At 56.6% G+C, this 16,360-nt stretch overlaps 1 protein-coding gene across 1 annotated transcript in view; it reads right to left on the bottom strand.

The window, feature by feature from the left end:
- Positions 1 to 14,908, bottom strand: part of SLC5A9 (solute carrier family 5 member 9) — a 21,594-nt gene extending 6,686 nt beyond the window's left edge. The window contains 12 exon segments of the mRNA XM_077779740.1: positions 38 to 253; positions 1,646 to 1,814; positions 3,482 to 3,632; positions 5,631 to 5,738; positions 6,211 to 6,346; positions 6,526 to 6,731; positions 7,065 to 7,145; positions 7,728 to 7,833; positions 9,089 to 9,253; positions 9,477 to 9,590; positions 12,825 to 12,896; positions 14,768 to 14,908. Of these exon segments, the coding sequence (XP_077635866.1) occupies positions 38 to 253; positions 1,646 to 1,814; positions 3,482 to 3,632; positions 5,631 to 5,738; positions 6,211 to 6,346; positions 6,526 to 6,731; positions 7,065 to 7,145; positions 7,728 to 7,833; positions 9,089 to 9,253; positions 9,477 to 9,590; positions 12,825 to 12,896; positions 14,768 to 14,908 (1,665 nt within the window).
- Positions 14,909 to 16,360: the final 1,452 nt, after the last annotated feature.

Here is a 16,360-nt window from a genome sequence, read left to right as displayed (position 1 = left end):
GCATTCTGTGGGGCCCCAGGACAAGCACTCCACTTGCCTTCTCCTCAGGGATGGGGGTGGTACAGAGGCTGACGGTGACGATGACGATGGCAGTGAGCCCACAGAGCAGGAGAGCAAAGTAGAGGTAGTGGAAGTCCTTCAGCACGGCTGGCCTCCGGTCTACATCCCCACAAGCTGGAGCTGGGTATGAGAACTCCAAGATCATGCGCAGAAGGCCCACGACCAGGCCAAACATGAGGCCCCAGAAGGCTCCCTATGGAGAGAGGGCAGACATGGGCAAGGGTGAGGTCCAGCTGCAAGGCCCTAGGAAGCTGAAAGCCCCTGGGGTGTTAGAGTGTTTGCAGGTCCACCTTAGTGAGCTCCCACTCATGCCTAGGCTTTGTCAGGGCCGGCAGAGTGGTGCATTGGGAAGGACACAGGCTCCAGAGTCAGACACACGAGGATTTGGACCCTGGATCCATTTTAGAAAGATCGAAGCAATGACTCAACCTCACTGGCCTGGAATTCTCTTGCGTGCAATGATAAGAGGATTTAGTAAATGCTATGTATAGGTGCTTCGTATTCAACTAGAATGGAATAAACTTTTGTCATAAGCAAGGAAAACCAGGATCCCATAGCCTGATTTTCTGTTAATAAATAAAAAATCAGAATAGAGCTCTTCCTTTTTAGTTTTTTAAAAAGAAGAGCCCAGGCACCTCCCCTATCTTGTTTATAACACCGGTTGACCCTAACCTCTACGTGTTCCCCATATGCAAGAGGCAAATGGCTTATGTTTTCAAAAATGAGACGCTGATCCTGATTTCAGGAATTCTAGAATGAGCAAAAATACTTAGAATTCAACTGAGCCCTGCTGTGCGCCATGGTTATCAGCAGGGAGATTCGATCTCTGGAAACAGTAAACACCTTGCTGGGTACTCCCTTGTGAGAGGCGTTCTGAGGTCTCCTTTGCAATGACTTTGAGCTGTCCTTTGGCTCCTGTGGAGGGTGTCCATGACATCCCTTAGCCCCAGCGGAGTTGGGCCCCTCTTTTCTATGGGGGGAGGGTCCTGGCATCTCTAGCTCCTTCAGGCTGTCAGCTTTCAGCAGCTTCACCAACAGCATGTCCACAGGGTCCTCCCAAGGCCCACACTCCGCTTCGTTGCTGGTATTTTGCCCACATACAGAACTTTATGGTGTCAGAGGGAACAGACTCAGAGGTCCTGCAGTCTGACTTGGGCTTTCACACATGCTCTGCCACGTGTCTGGCACTCTTCTCTTCCCCATCAATCCTTCGGTCTAGGTTCAATGTCACCTCTGGCCACCTCCCACATATCCCGTAAGTTAGGTGTCCCTGCCGTCTCCTTTCACAGCGGTTATTACATTTTGTTATTATTTCGTATTGAATCACCTTTCCTCCCATCTGGCCCAGTGACGGCAGACCTACCTAAACCTTGTAAATCATTGCATCTAGGAGCCTCCACAATAGGATCGATGAACGTTTGTTCAGGGAATGAATGAATCAAGACCCGATGCTATGGATGGGGAGGGAGATGGAAGCCTAAATGGGGCAGTGGGCATGTCTAATATGTCACAGAGAGATGCTGGACAGGCCAGCTCTCCTGACCCTCGGGTATACTGGGAGAGGCAGGTGTCCTGCCACACTCACAGGCTCTGTGACCCGCTTGCAGAAGATGGCCAGAAGGAAGAGGGCAGTGATAGGTGGGGCCAGGTAGCTGGTGATAGCCTGGATGTAGTCGAAGAGCTGCCCGCTGTTGGAGCTTTGGATGATGGGGATCCAGAGGATGCTGATGGCAACCAGGAACACCACAAACAGTCTGCAGGGAGGGCACAGGGCGCCGTGAGGTGTGCTCAGGGCGGCACGGGAGTGGGGTGAGGGGGAGGTCATGCAGAGGAACCAGGAAGGGGGGAGGGAGGGGAAGGCATAGGCGCTGAATCAGAGAATGTTGGGAGACTGGAAATGCCAAGATTCTGGAAATGTAGACTGTTAAAATCCCAGAATATCAGAATTCCAGAATCCAAGAAACACAGGATTTTTGAGTTGGATGTCTTTGAGGTCATGTCGCACGCCTGTTCTTCGGGGAGGAATCCACTCCTTTCGCAACACTACCCACCTCAGTAAATGGCCTTTGGTCTTGGCTTGGGATGCCTTTCCTTCTGGTCTGCGTCCAAACCTTGTGCAAGACAGCGCTCTTCTCCGGGATGGCTTTAACTTCAGGGACTTTTCCCTTCTTTGGGATCCTCCAGCTCTAACCCCTGCCCCCTGACATTGGCATTTAGCTCAGAATAGGGACTCCACCTTCTTTTCCTGACTCCCCCTCAACTGATCCTGAAACAAGTTGAAAAACGTTTCTTGGATGGGTTGGGTGCAATACTGCATATAGCCAGGAGATGGCGCCCAAATCCCACTGATGGATGAAATGAACGGCAGTGAAACTGGGCTAAGTGTGAGGGAGATCAAAGGACGCTTCTTTGGAAATTTCTCTGCACACCTGTCCTCTCCTGTCTCTTCCCTCACACATTTCCTCTCTCAGGCCCCACTAGAGTGGCAGCTACCACAGTCTACAGGTAGACCCTTAGATGCTCGGGTGCTGTGCACAGGGCTGGGGGCACAGCGAGCAGGTGCTAGGGCTCTACTAGGCAGCAGTGGACAGAGGGCATCCTGATGGAAGGAGCAGCACGTGCAAAGGCAGGAGATGGAAGACAGCAAGTTATCGAAACTCAAGTACCATCAACCGAAAGGGAAGAGTAAACATGTTAGTCCAGAAACCTGGGTCACAGAGCCTTAAATTAGGAAGCAAAGATTTCAGAAAGTGCCCCTTAACCCTGTGTAAACTACAAGTCCAGGGAAGAAAAGGAGACAAGCCACCAAGTGATACTTTGAAAAGCATAAAATCGAAACCAATGAGGGAAAGTTCAAATTCTTCAGCTTGGTGCGTAAGGCTCTGCCTCCTTTGGAGACAGCCTTCCTAGGGCAGTGGTAGTCTCCATGGAGACCGGCCCGCGGCATCAACAGACCAGGAGCAGCCCTCGAGGCAGGGCAGGGCAAGAGGTCCCTGGGCCCCCAGCACAAGGTGTGATGCAAGGGGGATGGACAGGGGGAGTCTGACGGAGTGAATTAGCAGGCTTTCCGTTATCCTGGGACAACGCCTGGAGCTGGCCCTGAAGCTCCTGGGGGAGAGCTGCTTGCTAACCTGGGGCCCCTCATACAGCTCACCTTTCCCTTCTTACATGCCTGTCAGCTTCTCTCACTTATGCTGTTGCTTACTTGCAGGAGAAAGCCGGACAGGGAAGAGACTTTCTCCTCCTTATTCTGGAGGAGGGGGGACGTCCAGAGCGGGGGAGGGACTAACCTGAGGTCGTGTTGGGAGCTGGCGCTAGAACCAGGTGCTCTGACCGCCCCCGCCCCCACCCGGGGGGAAGGGAAGGGGGGGTTCCGCCTGCGGGTGGGGAGGTGGGGACTCCGGAAGGGGGCGCAGCGCACCTGCCCACCACCATCAACTCCTGCTCCGTAGCCTTCCTCCGGAAGCGCTGCCACACGTCGATGGCAAACAAGGTGCTGCTGCTGTTGAAGATGGAGGTGAGCGAGCTCATGAGGGCGGCCAGGATCACTGCGATCATCAGGCCCCGGAGACCTGGGGAGGGGCGAGGTCTCCCGTGAAGGCCAGCTCTGCAGGGCGGCGGGGGCGGAGGGGGCATGCCTTGGCAGGCAGAGCCGGGAGTCCGGGGGTGGTGCTGGCCGTGCATGAGGTTCCCCTCCGTGCAGATAAGGAATCCAGGAGAACCAGAGGCCGGCTTCTAGGTAAGCCCTGCCTTCACCCGCTCTGCCCTCCGCCCTGCTCTATGCCCTTGGGCGAGCCATCCGATCCACCCCTGCCCAGTGGCAGCTCCCTTATCTGCACCACTAAGAGCCCTGCGGCTAAGTGGTCCTTCAGGTTCTCTGCAGCTTTCACGGCCCAGTCTGGGCATCCGAGCCTGGAGACACTTAGTTAGCGCCCCCCAAAGGGGAGGAGGGTGAGAGTTACTAATGGAGTGTTTTCAGTTTTTGTGCTTTTTCATCGACACTGTGGGACCAGGCTAAGGCCCTCACCTGCGAAGGGTGGCCCTGGGAAGGCCTGGATTTGTTTCCTGGTTCTGCAGGTAACCGGCTGTGTGATCTTTGAACTAGTTCCTTCCTTTCTGGGCCTGTTCTGCCCCCTGTGGCAGGAGAGGGTGGAGCCCGTTGATGTCTGAGGTCTCTATGACTCCGATTACCAACATTCCAGAAACAGGGCTACTCATGTTTCCCTGGGGAGAGGACTCTCCCTCGGCCCTGCCTCAGCCCTCTTTCCTCTCAGTCCGAGTACTTAACCACCTCCTGGAGGTCTCCCTGAAAGACTCAAGGTGTTCCAAACAAGCCCAGGCCAGCACCTTCCAGCACCTTCTTCCGGGGCTGCTGTTTCTTTCTTTGGTTCATAATATCCAATCTCCACATCAGATCATCAGATGCTCAGTTACCCTCGATGCCCTCTTCTCCTCCCCTGCCCCCCTACCTCCCCTCAATCAGCCCCTCTGTGGAGGCCCTGGCCCAGCACCTCCACTATTTCTTTGATTCTTTTTTTTTTTTTTTTATGGGGGGGAGGTGCAGAAGAAGAGAGAGGCTCCCGAGCAGGCTCCATGCTCAGCGCAGAGCCTGAAATGGGGCTCAATTTTATGACCTTGGAATCATGACCTAAGCTGAAACCAAGAATGGGACTGAGCCGCCCAGGTGCCCCTGATTCATTTCTTGTTCTACTGAAGGGAGGGGATGGCCCAACGGAAGAGCTTCCCCCTATAGACCTGGCTCTTTCCCTAAGTCCCCCTCTCAGTGTCACCATAAACCCAGGACCTGGAAGGCCTCTCTGGGTCCCTCTGTCATTCTCATCCCTCCAATGTAATCAGTCATCAAATCCTGCCGCCTTACCTCACAAATACCTTTTAAACTCTTTCTGTCCATCCCTGAAGCCACTGACCTGGTCCACACCACCATCATCCCTCACCCGGACTGCTGCAAACCCCTTGTTAACTGTCTCTCTGCCTCCCCTTAAGCTGAGCCCTCCATGCAGCCCAACTCCCTCGTGCTCCAGCCTGACACCCAGCGTGAAGGCTCTGCTCCAGCCTGAAACCCAGCGTGAAGGCTCTGCTCCACAGCGAGGTGTGGCCGCGGCCTCCCCTCCGCCAAGGCCGTCCGTTCCTCCCGCGTGTGAGCCACACAGGGCTCCTTCAGGTCACACTTCCTGCTCTCGCTCAGCCCAGGGCCTTTGCACACACAGTCCCTCCTCCCCGGAATGACATTTCCCACACCCGCCTGGCTTTGTCTACCTAAGACGTCCTTTGGGATTCAGCTCCATTTCCTCTCCTCCAGGAAGCCTCTGACATTCCCCCAGGTTGAACCAGGTGCCTCCTTAGGGCTTCTCAGTGCCACTGTGTCCCCGCACTGGTGACAGTATTGTACCCTCTGTGGGCCCGGGTATCCTGGAGATGGGAGGAAGCCCTGAGGCTTGCCTTTTATCCCTGCATCTCCAGGAGTAGAGCCAGAATGGGTGGCTGACAGCGGGGACTGGAGGAGGCTGGGACACGGGAGTGAAGGGTGGTGTGGAGGAGACGGGACTCACCGACGGGCATGAGGGCTATGACCAGCTTGGGGTAAGCGATGTTGGAACACCCCACTCGGGCCCCGCAGATGCTTTGGCAGACGTCAGGGTCTACACAGCCCACCTCATCTGTAGAAGAAATGACGGCCATTAGACCCGAGTCGTCCTGTGCCTTCTTGGTTTGGCCCAATATTTGCTTTCCAGCCCTACAGGGGAGTACTCACTGGTGCCCCGGGCAGAGCCAGCGTCTCTTGTAGAGGCCAGAGGTCAAGGGGCAGGTGGACGTCTGGGTACTGTGACTTAGAACTGTCTCTGGTAAATCCCTTGGCCATATACTACCCTGCAAAGCCTGGTGGACTCCAGGCTTTAGGCCTTATATCTGGATAAAAGGCAAACATCCTTGGAAGGCACCAAGAATGCCTTCCTTGTTCTTTCCCTTATAAAGGGAAAGTGGGATTTTAAAATGTCGTTCAAATACAAATTTCTTCCACCGCGATACTCATTGTATGTTTGGCCCGCAAAGCCTGACACATTTACTATGTATTCTTAATAGACCTAGCGTGTGACCCCTCCCCCCAGTGCCACACTGCCCTGCTCCTACCCGGGTACAGGGCCCGGCTGATCATGCCAGGCATGACGATGAAGAACATGGGCAGGATCTTCAGGTAGCCCCCCAGCACGGAGCCTCCCTTAGCGTGGGACAGATTCTTGGCAGACAGAGACCTCTGCACAATGACCTAAAAAGGGAGCAGAGGAGGCATGCCACTTAGGTCAGGGGGGCCTCGGCTCAGCCACACGAGAGCCCTGAGGAAGTCCCAGAACAAGTCCCACCCCTCTGTGCATCTAGATGCGTGGTTTTCCCACAGGGAGCCACCCTAGTCTGTGATGGGCCGGGCGAAGCCCAGCGGGGCCTCACCTGGTCCGTGCACCAGCACCAGGTGGCCAGCACTGTTAGCCCGAAAATGAGGCCTGGCCACGGAATGTCTCCGCTCACAGGGTCCCGGAGCATGTGGAAGGCATCAGACCGGGGGAGATGGCAGGTGGTATTGGGGACCGTGGCGTTAGGGATGGCCTCTCTGTACCGCTGCTCCAGGCCTGGGTACCAGCCCACCTCCTGAAAGCCTGTGCAGAGAGACCACAGTGAGTGGCACAGCTCTGAGACCCCATTGGACCCGTCACATGCTCCCACCCCACCTCCCAGTCCCATGTGGGGCCTTGGGGCTTGGAACTGGTATGCAGCTTGGGGATGAGGGAGGGACGTGGTGCTTAGACCCTTAGATTGGGGTATTGAGAAGTCTGCTCTGTGGGAATCCCATCCTGGAGATGAGGGTAGGGAGGTGGGGAACATGGCTCTGTGCTCTGGAAAGTTCCAGTCACAGCATGGAGGTGAAAGGCCAAGACAAGTCAGAGAGCAATTGTGATGTGACAGTGGGTGTATTCAAGTCTCTACCTTACCCAGGAACATGAGGACCAGGGCGCCCCCCACCATGATCACCGTCTGCAGAGCATCTGTGTAGATCACGGCCGTGAGGCCCCCTGGGACCCAAAGAGAGGGCTCATCAGTCAGCACCAGCAAGGGGTTCCCTCTGGCCTCCCGCCCATGCTTGGCCACACTGGGGAGACCAGACAAGACCTGGAGCCCTCTTGGCAGGTCGATTCTAGCCGCCTGCCTTCCCCCCACAGGCTGGTCCCAGCCACTGGCACTCAAATGGAGCTGTCTCTCTCCAGCGGCCCTGAGTACCGCAGCTGCCCCTCCTTCCTTTGTGCTTGTTGTCTTTATACCCCAAGACTGTTCCTCTCCTGTGCTGGCAGTTCCATCAGGAATGCCCCCTCCCTCCCCACCAAACGCCATGTCAATTCCTGCATTTGCAAACTGACTTAGCCACGAGCCAGGGGCGCAAGGGCCCAGGCCTGTGTGAGGTGCTTTGTGAGAGACAGAGAAAGGCATGCTGGTGGCCCTGTCTGGAGCAGTCCCCAGCCACTCTAGTCCTGGTGACAGTCCCCTAGTCTTGCCCCTGCTCACTGTAGCATCCCTAGACGACCCCCCCCCACCTCTCCCTGCCTCTCAGTCTCTGCTCCAGGCACCTGCACCCCAATGCAAGCTGCCCTGGGCCTTACCTGCGATGGTGTAGACAGCCGTCACCACCAGCAGCATGGCCGTGGAAAGGTACAGGTTCCAGCCCAAGGCTATCTGGATGAAGAGGGCTCCAGAGAAGATGTCAGTCTGCAGAGAGCCAGGAGCCAGGAGCCCAGGTCACCCAAGGCCCTCACTGTGGCCACCAGGTATGTCTCCTCCTGCTCAGCAATACCAAGTGCTGTCAACCCTCATCACGTCAGGAGGCTGAGCCTAAAGCGCCACAATGAGGAGGATGGACTTGACCTCGAGGATGCTGAGGACCGTAGAGATTTTCAAGCAAAGGAGCACCGCATAAATCTTTGAGACCAAGAGCAACATAGTCTGGTGGCACTGAGGGGATAGTCCGTGGGCCGTGATGGCGGGGGGGAGGGATGAAGAGAAGATAGAGGAGAGGAAACAGGGAGCAGGGGCTGGAGAGAGAGGGCTGGCACCGAGAGGCTCCCTGACTGTTCCCTGGCAGAGCAGAGGCCCGCCCAGCTGCCGGTGGGCCCAGGCTGACCAGACGGGGCAGGAGCCCCAGGACAGATGACCGCACTTCCGGAGGCTCTATGTGTTTGGGTTTATTACAGGATTCGGCTGGCTAGAGGACAAGCTGACCTAGGCTTGTTTTCAGGCATTGGTGGATGAGAGGCTGTACAGTTTTTCCCATCTCTTGACCTGGCAACTCACGGACTCAGTCCCCCTCAGTGCCTGCTTGCCGATCCCTTTGCATGGTTGTTTCATGAACCCACCCCAGGGCTACTACGGGACGGAGTGCAAGGGCACCTGGATCCCGTAACAGGAACTTAACTTTGGTTCCAGTCCCAGGGCTCCGTTCTGTGTGGACACGGGTGAGCCGTCTGCCCTAGGTTTGTTTTCGGGGCATAGATCAGAGGAGGAAGAATAAGGACCTTTCTATCGGTAACATGCTAAGCAACCAATTCATGGTGCTGAACGGAGGACCAATTAATGGAGAGATCAATGAATGAATGCACTCTAGATTATGAATTCTTTAAATAGAGGGACTGTCATTTACTTAAGAGATATTTCTCATTCATCCATGATCACTCCACTGCTGAGGGAGAGCATGCATTGAAGGTATGTGGATTCATCCTTCCTCCCTTCCTCTCTTTCTCCCTTCCTTCCTTCTTTCCTCCTATCTATCTATCTATCTATCTATCTATCTATCTATCTATCTATCATCTAGCCATCCATCCATCCATCCATCCATCCATCCATCCATCCCTACATCCATCCATCCATCCATCCATCCATCCATCCATCCCTACACCCAGCAGTAAGCCATGACTTAAGCTCAGCGTTTTCAGAGAGACAAGATGACCACACTGCAGTGGGTACTCACCGAAATCTTGGTGAAGATGTAGAGGATGAGGGACAGGACAGACATATACACTTGGATCCTCTGGCCCCCGAATCGCTTCTTCAGGTACTGTGGCATGGTCACCACACCAGCAGCAATGTACACGGGGACAAAGATCCAGCCCAGGGCCAGAAGCAGCCAGGTTGCCTGGGAGAGCGGGGAGAGCAAGGTACCCATGTCCTAGATGCAGATGGAAGGACAGCCCCCTACCCCACGTCATGCCGTGAGGGAGTCCTGAGCTGGGAGGCGAGGGACCTGGGACCTGATTTTAGTGCTCTGTAACCTCTGAGTCGCTCTGCCTCTCCCAGGCCTTGGTTTCCTCATCAACCCATAAAATGGGTTCTTGATTTACCATACAGCCTCTCCAAGCACCTCTGAGGTTCCTCTCGAAGCCCCCAACGGCAAGGCCTCCGGCAGCTCCTGTCCCAGCCAGGCCGATGAACAAGCCACTGCCCACATTGCTGGACATCAGAGAGGCCCCGATCTGCAAGGCACAAGTGGGGTCAAAGGTCGGGGTCAGTTTTAATCCAAATCAATTTATGACCAGGATCATGAGCTTCAGAAGCTGTGAACAGAGCAGGGCCTCAGCTCAGCAAATCAGAGGAAGGAGAGGAAGTGAGGGAGCAAAGAAGAGGAGGGATGGAGGTGACATTTATTGGGTACCTACTGTATGTGGACACTGGGTGAGGCATTTAATATGCAGTAGTATGCTTAGTCTTTGTAAATATTTCAAAGGATAGGTTTAATCTTTTCAATTTACGGAGGAATGAAATAGCGTTAGGAAAAATGGCTCCAGGGCACCCAGTGAGCGAGTGGCCAAGTGGGAAAGGAGCGAAGCCACGAGGAGCCGGGCCACGTAGGGAGGACAAGGCTCTGCACTAGGGCCATCCATGTAGGGGCCTGCAGAGACATGGATGCTGAGGGCAGGAGGGGAGGGCCCCACAGAGGGACTGGGGGAGGCCCTCTGCCACCTAGAGCCTCCAGCGCAAGGCCAGGCAGAGGAAGGAGCCGAGGGGCTGAGCACAGGCTGGGCCAGCCTCCGAGTTGAGGTCATTTTTCCCCGGGAGGCAGCCAACTACTCTGAGGCAATGGACACAATAATGTAAGGATGACACCATAGCCGTTAGTATGTAAACAGCATTGCCCAGTGCCAGGCACTGCCCTAAGTGTGCTAACTTGGGGCGCCTGGACAGCTCAGTCGGTTGAGTATCTGACTCTTGGTTTTGGCTCAGGTTAGGATCTCACGGTTCATGAGCTGAAGCCCTGGTTGAACTCTGGGCTGACAGTGTGAAGCCTTCTTGGGATTCTCTCTCCCTCTCTTTGCCCCTCTCCTGCTCTCTCTCTCTCCCTCCCTCATTATCTATACACACACACACACACAAACTAATGCAAGCCTCACCACAGCCCTGTGTGGTAAGTCCTATTATTATTATTCCCATTTTACTGAGGAGGACACCGAGGTACAGATAAATGATTGCCCACGTTCCAGAACTAGTAAGCAACAGAACTTTTGAACCCTGGCTGTCTGGCTCCAGTAATTAGTATGCGATTGTTGCTGGGCACCTAATAAGCACTCATTAGTGTTATCTTTTATTATTTGATGGGATCCTTTCCTGGACGGGAAAGGGGCAGAGGGAGGGGCTCTGGGACCTGGGCAGAGGCAGGACGGGGCCGGTGGCCAAGAGCTGTGCTCCAGCCTTGCGCCCTGTGTCACTTTAATAAAATCACTTCCTCTTGCAAGCCCTCAGATCCTTCACCTGTAAAATGTGGGGACTCACCTGCTCCCACTCACTGCCTGTTCTCGAGGTGCTGGACGGTAGAAGTGAGAAGGAAGGAAAGGTACTGAGACATTCAGAAAACAGACACCCGAGCAGCAGAAGGGCACAGAGATTCCGACTGGCCTGACACTGCTTCTTGCTGAAGCCACTCCGTGCGGCTGTGCACACATACACGCACGCACACACATGCACATGCACACACGTGCACGCACACACGTGCACATACACGCACACACATGCACATGCACACACGCGCACGCACGCACATGCACATACACGCACACACATGCACATGCACACACGTGCACATACACGCACACACATGCATGCACACACGCACACACATGCACATGCACACACGTGCACGCACACACATGCACATACACGCACACACATGCACACACACATACACTCCACAGTCCCGGGGACACTGGCAGGGCTGGGCTGGGGCACCTCGGCCCCACTCAGCCCAGGGCTCCCAGTTCATGACTGGAGGAGTCGTCAGTCAACAAGGCTGGCCGGGGGACACGGATGCTGCTTCCCCTTCTGCTCTTGGCTTCGCAGCCACACACTCCCCTCAGGGCACAGAGAGGGGAGTGAGGCACTTCTCAGGACTGGCCTGGTAGGGAAGGGTGCACAGCTATGGGACTTGCATCACAGATACCCAGACACGCAGACGTGCGGGCTCGTGTCACAAACGGGACCAAGCCGAGCAGGTTGTGCGCCGGCCCCAGGCAGAAGCCTCGCCCCACTGAGGGTGCCCGTCTCCACACCCCACTCGTCTGGGGGGACACCCTCCTCCCGCTAGGAAGCCTCAGGTTTCCTCACACCTAAAGTGAGACAGAACATCGCAAGGAGCAGGGAGATGTCCTCTCTGCGGGACCGGACGGGCACCAGGCCAGCCGCTAGCCGCTCTCCCGGACGGACCAGGAGGCCCTCTGTCCTGCTTCCTGTCCCTCCTGCAGACTCCCCTCCAGGGCTGTGATGGGGGCGGGGGCCGGCACCAGCTGAGCAGAATGCCCTTCCTTCTGTTGAGGGGATGGCTGGCAGGGACCAGTCACTGTCCCTGGGAGCTGCCAGCCCCTGGCCCCTCACACTCTGGGGATTCTGTTGTGCCGGAGGCATGTGAGCTCCTTGCCCCCACCTCCTCCTGTCCCAGATCCCGAACCTTCCAGAGAGCTCGCTCAGCGTGCAGGGACCCCTCTACTCTTCAGTGAGTCTGTCACCAGCACAGGCAGGGAGAGGGCTGAGAACCAAGACGGGCTGTAGGGACGGCTGGTGGTGTGCGAGAGCATGCACGTGTGCCAGGCGTGTGAGCTGTGCGTGCCCAGGCGTGCACACAGCCTCAGCTACCAGGGGGGCTGACAACTCCACCCTGACTTTTCCCGGTAAGACTCCTCTCCCTCCGTCCTGTTGCAGGAAGTGGAAGTTAGTTTTGAGGACCAAGAGAAACAAGAGAGATGAGGCTCACAAAGGTGTTGGGATCGATTCCCTGAGGCTGCTGGAGATTTGACCTCTGTGACCCCCCTCACCCCACTGCTCTAGAGTACTAAGTGTCTCCTTCCCATGGAAGCCTTTGCTAATCTCACCTCCCCTGAGGTGAGAGGCTTCCTGCAAGTGCTCACAGCCCCTTTGCATCCCCCCAGCTCAGCATTCATCCTGTTTTCTGGGAGTCCATCAGCTCAGCGTATCTGAGCTTCTCCAGGACAGGAACATTCTAGATTATTTCTGTGGGTGCAGTGTCCAGCCGAGGGTATGCACTGAGGACACGCTTATCCGAGGGGCACATTAGTAAGGTCTCTCGGGTTACGGGGTGCCTTTGGGCCACCGAGAAGGAGCCCCAGAGCCAGGAAACTTAACTGGGGGGCTGCTGCCTTGGTCCAGATAAGACAGGACAAGGATCGAATGATGGGAGGGGACAGGGAGGAAGATCAACTCACCGGCCACCAGCTCATGGACCTCCCCGCCAGGAAGTAGCCGCCAATGGTCCCTCGGCTTGCACGAATGGATGACTGGAAAGGAAGGGGAGAGAGATAAGCTCTCCCGAGCTCCCCCACCTCTGCCCCACCTCAGCTCCCCCGTTCCTGGGTGCAGGCACTGGGGTGACGCAGAGCGGGAGAACCCAGACTGCCAGTTTCACGGGTTTTATTCTACGTGCCTTTGAGAGGGTCACAGCCTCTCTCTGGGCTGAGCTCATCATTCATCCCCCTGGGCTGGTGCTCAGAGCAAAAGGGCCAACAGAGATTAAAGGCTTCGTGAACGGCACGGTACATGGCGAGTGTGCAACCTTATGGCCGTTGTCCCCTTAGCCCTCCCTCTGGCCACACTGTCTGTGGGGAAGTGATTTGTGTCTGACTGTGAGGCCTGCCTCTCCCTCCTTTCTGCAGGACTCCCACACGCTGGGGCTGGGGGCGCAGAGGGCCCAGCAGCCCCCCGCAGAGGTAGGGCTCTGTCTGGGGGGCTTCTCCTGCCCTGGCCCGAAGTCGGGCCACACTGGGTAAGCCTGTGCAGGAGCCCACACAGACCCCTGCCCCCGGCTGCTGGGTGGTGGTCTGCAGCCTGCTTGGGGGAACCTCTCTGAAGAACAAAAGGCGGGTGGACGTGAATGGACTTCCTCTGGGGACTCGGGGGCTGACAGCAGGGCCGTGGGCAGGGGAGCAGAAACTTGAAGACTTTATTAAGATGCTGAAGCCAACGGGTCTGTGATGAGGTCCAGAGGTGAGAGAAATGCTTGAAGGAGAGGAGGGAACAAGAGAAATGTGAAAGGAGCTTCTTTGCCCCCAAGGAAAAGCCGACTACAGTCACTGGGGAGTGCTGGGGAGGGGAGGGACGATGTTTGTTGAGGCTTTGGTGACTTTCTTGTCACTGCTGGTCTTTGGGCAGGGCCACGTGAATTCATTTCACAGGTGAGGAAACTGAGGCCTGAAGACAGGGAGCAACCTGTCCAAATTCACTGAGGACTTGGTTCTTCTCCCAGGAGCCAGTGATCAGCTGTTGGCCCTTTTCTGCTTCACCCCAGCCTTGGGAGGCACGGGCTATTCACCCTGCTCTGCAGATGAGGAGACTGAGGCCCAGGAGGGTTTGTGAGCTTGCCACGGTGACCAACTGGGTGGGACTCGAATCACTGTCCCCTGCCCGGCAGAGTCTGAGGGTGCTGGCGTGCTGCCTACATGCTGCCAGGTGCTTACATGTGTCCTGTTTCTCAGCGGTCATGACCACTCTACAGTGTAGGCTTTATTATTCTCACTGTCTGGATGGGAAGACTGAGGCTCACAGATGGTTGGGATGTGCCCAGGGCCCCGTGGCTCTAACAGTCAGGTTGGGATCTGAACTCAGGGCTCCCTGACCTCTCAGAGCCTGGCTCCTATTCCCGGCACCGAGGCTCAGGTGAACAATGGAGAATAGAAGGACCTTTGGACTCGCCTGGCTCCTTTCCCATGGGCACTTGAACCGTGGCTCCGTTAGAAAGCCCTACTCCTTGCCAAGAAGACACCCACTAGTGAAGGGTGGGGTAGGTTGTGAGAGGAGCGTCCACAGAGCTGGCGATCTTGGCCTGAGGAGGAGGGCAAGAGTGGGGCTCGTGCCAGGGATGGGCGAGGCCAAAGGCAGCAGATGCATAGAGAGAGGGCGTTGGGAGCTGGGGGTTCCAGCCTGGCCTGCCGCAGCTTGCTGTGTGCCCCCAGGCAAGTCACACCCCTCTCTGGGCCTCAGTCTGCCCGTCTATAAAAGAAGGGATTGGAGAAAATGATTCCTGAAGGCCTCTCCATCCAGTCCTGTGCTTCCTTGATCCGCCTTCCCCCTGCTCGCTCTGGCTCCGCGACCAGCCAGAGGTGAGAGCCTGCCCCTGCCTCCCCGCCAGGCCCCAACCCCCGGGCCCACTCACCCAGATCCCCACACCGATGACAAAGACGAAGTAGACGACCAGGACCCCTATGTCATAGGCATGCAGGCTGACTCCGGAGCCCAGCACTGAGGGTGGAGCTGTCGCAGTCCTGGCCCCACTTCCTGAAGCTCCGGGCCCCATTGCTGCCAGCGCCACGCTCCTTTGTTAGAGTGGCTCGCACCCAGCTGGACTTTGAGGCGCTCCTGGCTTCGTTCCTCTCCTGTAATCATTAAACAGCCCCAAGGGCCATTAGCTGCCGAGGAAGCTCTGAGCCCCACCAGCACGGAAAGTCCTGGTCCCCTTTTCTCCCAGCTCCCACCCCATCCTCTGCTGGGCCCTCCCCCCCCTTCCCTGCCCCCAGTACATACACGCGTGTGCACACACACATGCACACCCGTGCACACTCCCACCCCCGAGAGGAGCAGGAGGAAAGGAGTTGAGTCGTGGAATTCAGGAGCTGGGAGGGACTTCAGAATTTGATCTGTTCAAGCTCTGGCTTATGTGGAGGGGAAACTGAGGCCCAAGGAGAGAAAGGTCACACAGGCAAGGAAGATGGAGTTGGGCCTGGAGTCCAGGTTTCTTAGGAGTGAGTTCAACGCAGTTTTCCTTGCTCCCAGTGGGAGGGGGACAGGTGAGGAGAGGGGAGAGGGTCTGCTGTTACCCCGGCAAAGCCCCTGCCGTCAAGTGATCCCACCTCTAATCCCCCACCCCCGGGCACCCAGGGAAGACCATGTCCCCCAGGGCCCAGGCAGCCGCTGTCTAGTCCCAGAAGCACATCTCACTGAGCTGCAGGGTGACCACGGCCAGGTTACTAAGTGACTCCGGGCCTGGGGTCCCGTCAGCGAGGCCTCTGCCCTGCCCACCCTGCAGGGCCAGTGAGTGCCAGGCCTCCTCGCCTCCCCTCCGGAAGGTGCCCTCAGGGTTCCACTGCCCGCACACCCCAGCCCTCAGCCCCGTCCTCACAGACGTCCGAGGCCCAGCGCCCACCCTGCACATTTACCTAACCCTAACCCAGCAGGCTGGGCCAGCAGCAGCCAACCCTCTGACGCATCTGAGGCCCACCTGTTAGCCAGCCAGACATCTTAGCAGCCCAGAGCCAGGGAAGGGGGTGCCAGGAAGGAAATGAGAGAGGTTTTGAGACCTTCAGAATAGCCACCTTGAAGCTCTGCACGAAGCCCAGCCTCTGACATATCAGGGAGCCCCGATCCCTGCACATGGGGTCTATTTTTGCTCTGCCCAGAGTTGTGTTATTTGTGCTCTGACTCACAGCAAATTAACAACAACAACTTAACAGCCTGGGAGAGGCTGCCAGAGGTGCACAGGGTCATGCAGGGCCCTCCCCCCACCCCCCTGGGTGACGGCCACTGATGGGTGCACGGCGCTCAGGCATCCTGACAACCAGGGAAAGTAGAAAGGCCGACACAGAAGACAGGCCACACTGGAGCGAACAGACCTACGAATTAGGCTCCATCAACTCTCAGCCAAGGGCATTCCTGACAGGCAGCCTGAGGGTTCATAGGCAAATCGATGCCCCAGAGATGCTTAGGAAAGACTGCAATGTGCCCATTATGGATTTTCTATCTAGACAGCGTG

The sequence above is a fragment of the Crocuta crocuta genome, unplaced genomic scaffold, assembly GCF_008692635.1.
Source record: "Crocuta crocuta isolate KB4526 unplaced genomic scaffold, BGI_CrCroc_1.0 scaffold168, whole genome shotgun sequence".
Classification (NCBI taxonomy): Eukaryota; Metazoa; Chordata; class Mammalia; order Carnivora; family Hyaenidae; genus Crocuta; species Crocuta crocuta.
The sequence above is the reverse complement of the archived record's forward strand: the minus strand, read 5'-3'. Positions and strand labels throughout refer to the sequence as shown.